This window comes from Pygocentrus nattereri, chromosome 2 (assembly GCF_015220715.1).
Source record: "Pygocentrus nattereri isolate fPygNat1 chromosome 2, fPygNat1.pri, whole genome shotgun sequence".
NCBI lineage: Eukaryota > Metazoa > Chordata > Actinopteri > Characiformes > Serrasalmidae > Pygocentrus > Pygocentrus nattereri.
In genome coordinates this window covers 17,843,166-17,849,487 of record NC_051212.1, presented here as the reverse complement: position 1 = coordinate 17,849,487, position 6,322 = coordinate 17,843,166, and the positions used below count along the sequence as shown (strand labels likewise).

The window sequence follows — 6,322 nt, the reverse complement described above, 5'->3', positions numbered from 1 at the left end:
CATGGAAGAGAGTAAAAAAGATGTGTATTAATTTCTACATTCAAATTGCGTAAAGCAACATTTATTAAGCATGTTAGGTACAGATGGCATGACAGCAGCTAAGTGTGCACAAAATAAACATTAAACATGGAGGAAAAACTAAACAAAGCTTACCTTACATTCACTTCTCATCCGTACATTTTTACTGAGAACAGCAGATTTTAGAATGTTCCGCTGGCAACCCTCCTTGTAATCATCAGCTGAATGATCACTGAATATTCAGAGCGCGATACTTTTACAAAATCTTGCTAGTTTGTGGTTCACTGCAAAAAAAGTCACACTTTTTAAGGTTTATTTAAGCCATTTTACTAGTGATCCTTTTTAAAATTTTCAGTTTTTTGATAGATTTCTTGAGCAAATACATTTTCACATACATTTACAAAGACAGTCCAAGTCCAGTGTTTGTTAGCCATGTTAGTCTAGCATAGCATAGCACAGCATTTCCCAACACAGCACACCACTAGCCCAACAGGGCCCTGCAACAGTGACTGGGGCTGGACAGAGTGCTAGGGCGGGAGACATGGAAATGTAACACATTGGGACCCCTGGTTCCTGTCACCATCATTGTAAAGAAACTACAGTCAGCAAGCTTCTCTACGATGAACCACTTCACACCAAGCCACTTTGAATTCCACTCAGTGGAGTTCCCCATAAAGGCAAAGAAGATCTTCAAAGGCCAGGTGAGACACCTCACCTCAGTCCAACTGAACATGCATTTCACTTACTACAGGCAAACTGAAGGTAACACGCACCAAGAACAAATTGATGCTAAAGACAGCTGCACATAAGGACTGGAAGAGAACCACCTCAGAACAGAAGGGGTCTCTTTAGTGTCACTGATACAAAACGCTGTCGACGAGGATGGGATTCGAACCCACGCGTGCAGAGCACAATGGATTAGCAGTCCATCGCCTTAACCACTCGGCCACCTCGTCTCGCACACAAACCGCAGCCGAACATGATATTGTTGAGTGGTATTCACGATACGCCCCCCCCCTGAACGCACAGCCATTAGTTTTATTTCTTCTTATATCACTACTATGAAATATTGTTATTATATAAATGACTTAACTTACACACGTATAATAAGAATCACTCCGTGTCACCGTATGGGGGGCATGTCTATATTTCCGGCTAGTCTGCTCCAGTATTTACGGTAACAAGCTAGCATGCAAGCTAACCAGCGCATAAACATGCGCCGGGGAGCGCAAGCGCAGTCCGTGTACTGCCCGAGATTTTCCCGGTGTGGTTTAAGCTGTTTATGGATCTAAATACGTAAACGGGACTGCAATGGACGTAAATTCGAGACCTACTGGTGTAGCGAAGATACCGGCAGCTGCGTTTACACGGTGGTTTCATTCGTATCACTAAGTCGGCAGCTTTACTAGGTTACTAACGGCAACGGTGCTGCTAGCTAACCTAACGGAGCAGCGCCGAGGAGATGAAGCAGCCGAGCTAACGCTATTGCAGATTAGAGGTTTCTTCGGGCATATTCTTTAAAAAGGACCACGTTTCTGGAATGCCTTTCTCCAAAAAATGCTCCGTGTTTAAAGTGGTGCTCAGTGCCCTGCTGATAGTAGCGCTGCTGCAGCTCATCTACCTGTCGTTCCTCTCGAAGCTTCACGGCAAGGAGCAGCGCTACAGGTATTCAGAACTGTTTGGGTCCAAGAAAAACGCTCACCTGGGGGAAAAGAACACCAAGAAAGAGCGACTGAGGTATTCTTTGTCCAGCGGGGGCATCTTCGACAACAGTGGTCAGTATCGCATTTATAAAAACCTAATCAAAAGCGATTTCTCGACCAGTCAGAAGCCAGGCGCTGACCCCAGGTCTCACCACCTCTCCTTGGCCACCCACACCACCATCAACAACCTCCATCACCTGGACTCTCTGCTTGAACGCTGGCGCAACCCTCTTTCCGTTGCTATATTTGCTCACGGCCAGGATGTCAGGTTTGCCACAGCCCTTGTGTATGCCCTCAGCCTCTTCTGCCCACAAGTCCAAGAACTGGTGGACTTCCACCTGGTCTGCCACTCTGAGGAGACAGCCAGCTTTCCAGAGCAAGACAGAGAGCACTTTGCTGGCCTTGAGGAGCAAGGGTGCCCTGGTGTGTTTGCGAAGCTCGAGTCCCACAGGGACAAGTACAAAAACTATGCCATTGGGAGCAACGTCTCCTACCCCAACAACCTCCTCCGAAACGTGGCTCGTACTGGCACAGATGCTGCCTATGTCCTGGTCATTGACATCGACATGGTGCCCAGTGCGGACTTGCACCATCAGTTTGTCACTATGCTGATGAGACGCGAGCCGCCCCAGGATGAGGTCCTGGTTCTGCCTGCCTTCGAAATCAGGCACACACGCAAAATGCCAGCTTCCAAGGCAGAACTCGTGCAGCTGTATCAGGTCGGCGAGGTGAGGCCCTTCTACGAGGAGCTGTGCCCACGATGCCAGGCCCCCACTAACTACTCTCGATGGATTAATCTAGCCGCCAAAAGTTCTGGGCCTTTGGAGGTTGCATACACCCTGAATTGGGTCGACCCATGGGAGCCTTTCTACATTGGAGCCAAAACCGTGCCCCTGTATGATGAGAACTTCAAGCAGTATGGCTTTAACCGCATCAGCCAGGTTAGTCCCCACAGCAGCTGGAGATACGCAGGCAGATACTTGTGAATGTACGTTAACATCTGCTGGACTGTCTCTAATGCTTCGGCTGCATTATAAACGTCTTGACTGTTGCAAAAGGCAATTTTCTGGGCCAGATTTTCTCCAACATAAGTCAGAAATTGTTTGCTTTATGTACGCTAACTTACACAATGCAGACTTACAGAAAAGCCACAAAGTTTTTTTTTTGTTGGTGTTTTGTTAAATATATCATGTATTTTGGAACATCAAGAAATGATTAAATGATAAATAATCTGTAATTATTTATTGTAAACTATTGTCCAGTTATCATACTCAGGATTTGACTGCCACTTTTCAAGTGCAAGACATTCTAAACATTTATTTTATTATAACTTCATTCTCAATATTAAACAGCTTTCTTGGTTATTGTGTAATCATCTACTGCAGGGGTGCTCAATCCTGGTCCTGGAGATCCACCACCCTGCAGAGTTCAGATCCAGCACACCTGGCCCTACATTGTGGATGTAAATGTGCACTGTGTTCCACTGACGGTGTGTTTTTCTGTCCTGTTTGCCCCACAGGCCTGTGAGCTTCACATTGCTGGATTCAGATTCTCTGTCGTAAGTAATGCCTTTCTGGTGCACAGAGGCTTTAAGGTCCAAGGGGAGTTCCACAGCCGCAAGGACGAGGAGAACCGCAGGAACCGACTGCTCTTCCGCAGCTTCAAGGAGGGTCTGAAAACCAAGTACCCCAACTCCCCTCGCCGCTGTTGAGGCCTGAACACACACCTTTACATAAAGGCACCAAAGTGTGGGGTTAAGATGAATACTTATTCTTGGGACATTTCATGGCAAAGTCAACTGAAAGGTCATAGTACTCACTTTGTTGCAGTCGGGGCAGTTTACATTCTGTTCCGGTGCATTATTTGGACATATTGCCAAGCTATTTTGTGGCATGGAAAGTGTGAAAATATAACTTATTTAATTTATTGCTCACTGACTCAACATTTGGTACTACACTGGAGAACAGGGTCCGCATACACTGCTCAGCAGTTTGGAATCAAGGTTTTTGACGTAAAACGTTTTGGTTGCGGAAGCACATAAAAGTGTGTAAAAGCTGTGAATAGAAATGAAGAAATGTTTGATGTGTCCAAAATGATGAACTGAGCTGTAGAAGATTCTAAAATGCCTGAACGAATTTTATAACATTGAGAATTAAGTTATAAGAAAATTAATTAAGCCTAGGCCTCATCGTCAGGAGGTTGCAAGTCCATTCCCTCGCGATTCTTCATCCCTGGCCGGGAGCCCTAAAGATCATAATTGTTCTTGCTTGTTGTAGGTGAGTAAGATGGCCCTCCCTCTTCACCCCTCACTCAGCTAGCCAATGTGGGCGTCTTTACCTGATGTATCAATATGTTAACAGCAGTATAAAAAAACAGATTTGGTGGTACTTCATTTGTCTCAGAGGAAGCATGTGCTAGGCCCAGCTAGCAGGGGAAATTGGCCACAACTAAATTGGGGAGGAAATTGGGTTAAAAAAAAAAAAATCCAGAATTAATTGTATTCCGAAAGTGGAGATCCAATCTCAAGGCAGAGAACTTGACAGAGAAGTGTAAATAGATAATTGCAGTATAATATTTATTATTACTTAAATGAGTTGCCTTTTCAGCGAATTCTAGGAATACAAAAAAGAAATGGATTTTTCACAAATTCTTATTTATAACTCCACATTGTGTGTTATTAATATGTCAAATAATAGAAGTGTTTCCAAACTGATTCCAAACTTTTGAAGAGTGTACCTACATTAAAACTGGAAGCAGCGCACAACACCACAGCTTTCAAAAGATAATACTAAGCAACCTTGGCACAATTGAAAGTCAGTGAAAGTGTAACATTATATGAAAAAACAAGGACCTGGAGGTGGAAGAAAAACAAAGCCTTTTGAAGTCTTTAGCCTAAAATATTCCGAACATAAGTTTTTGAAGCAGGTACAGTTGAGCTGTTATATTTATCAGCTCGTTGCGTCTTTGATGTAGAAAAACCCTCCAATATTTATGTAAATTTATTTCAGGAAACAGCATCCAGTTTTCTGGAAGAATTCAAATGATTTGAAAATGTTGATGCTCACAGTATCTTATCTATGAATATATAACGTAGCATATGGGCATAGGGAAAGGTTAGAACACTAAATAAAAATAATAGTGATAAACAGCGCCACTGACTCTATAGAGGCCATTTGGGATGAATTAGTTCAGTAGTGTCAATAAATGTGAACACTATGATGGCTTTCAGCTTGTGAGCAATTGAATGTGACCTTATCCAGGTTCTGTCCGTTATCTTCCCAAAATTAGTTTACATACTACAAATCTCATTGCTGTTGGTAGGAAACGTAAAGGGGAGGCATGCTGAAAAATAACTCCTTTGAAAGTGTTGCAACTGATGTGCTGTGATGGTCATTTGTAGTATCTCAGCTACACTGCACCAATGACTGACTCAGAAATGAATGAAATAAAGACTATTTTCCAGCTTGGATCAACCCCCTTTATGAAAATGGTGGATATTCATGGCAGGAAGATGCTGTTAGTAATGTACTCTTAAAGGAGTGGATGTGTGGATTGGTGTGGATTTTGTGTCTATATTTTGGCCTGTATTATCCTGTATGTCTGTATTATGGAAAGAAGACAGAAATATAGTGAGAGATTACAGAATTTAAATTATGATTATTGTCTCCAAATGGTGTGTTTTAATTTCCTAAATACTTTTAACAGGGGCATTAAAATAGTTTTTGTTACTTTATATTAAAAACATGCCTGGAAGAACGCTACATTGATGTTAAGCTAAAAGAAATGAATTAATGTTAAAAAAAATAAACTGACCATGGATTTTTTTTTCAAAGCAAGTTCTTTTTTAATATTTAAAGGTATTTTGTTATAAAAATTCTTTGAGTTTTTGGAGAAGACTGCATGACTATACAATATTAAGAATTTCATTGCTTGTATTTTTTGGTTCTTTTGCAGATGCAGTATTTTCTTTTAATGTATCAGTTGATAGTGTGTGCAAGTTTGTGAATATGTAATTTTTGTAAAAAAGTCAATCAGCACTATCCTGTGGACACTACAACTGTACAGCAAACACAATGACAAATGTCAAAGGTATAATACCACTGTATAAGAATAGCAGGGAGTAGCTAATAGAAGCTGTTGCGTCAGGCTACAGTCCGTCTGTGTTTGTCACTGTGCCTTTGTTTCCATTTGTAGCACTTTTACAATACCTTGGAAATGAATTTTTGTCAAGTGAGCATTTATTTAATACTTTAATTTGACTTACAATATTATATTTGTGAGTATTTCAACATTTGAGTAATTTTTCACTCTTTTTGTTGTGGGTTTGGTTTTTTGTGTGTTTTTAATAATAGCTACAGGATGTTTTATTATACACTGATGAATGAATAAAATTATATAAAGATTGATTTTCCACAGTCTCCCTAAACTCCACCTTTCTCCCTCATCAGTAGGGGGCAATGGAGAGACGTTTTAGTGACTTGTTGGCACTTCAGCTCTAGATGGTAAAGATAAAGGAAAAATTCCCTTGAAAGGGCAATACAACCCATTTTTCATGATTTCTCCATATTTAAAGTGACAAAAGTCATTCGGAGTGGTTGGTG

The 6,322-nt window shown here is 41.5% G+C and overlaps 1 protein-coding gene and 1 non-coding gene across 2 annotated transcripts; one reads left to right on the top strand and one right to left on the bottom strand.

The window, feature by feature from the left end:
• Positions 1-892: 892 nt before the first annotated feature.
• On the bottom strand, positions 893-974 carry trnas-gcu. Its single transcript has one exon. It is a non-coding gene; the product is annotated as a tRNA-Ser (tRNA).
• A 272-nt stretch (positions 975-1,246) lies between these two features.
• On the top strand, positions 1,247-5,188 carry b4gat1 (beta-1,4-glucuronyltransferase 1). Its single transcript, XM_017719047.2, has 2 exons — positions 1,247-2,662; positions 3,241-5,188. The coding sequence occupies exons 1-2, from the start codon at positions 1,559-1,561 to the stop codon at positions 3,430-3,432; spliced, it is 1,296 nt and encodes a 431-aa protein (XP_017574536.1). The 5' UTR covers positions 1,247-1,558; the 3' UTR covers positions 3,433-5,188.
• Positions 5,189-6,322: the final 1,134 nt, after the last annotated feature.

What these genes read in the sequence shown, in the direction of transcription:
- b4gat1 (XM_017719047.2), top strand. Translation starts at nt 1,559, where the DNA reads ATGCCTTTCTCCAAAAAATGCTCCGTGTTTAAAGTGGTGCTCAGTGCC. An exon ending in GCTTTAACCGCATCAGCCAG is followed by an intron (nt 2,663 to 3,240) that starts GTTAGTCCCCAC and finishes TTTGCCCCACAG; the next exon opens with GCCTGTGAGCTTCACATTGC.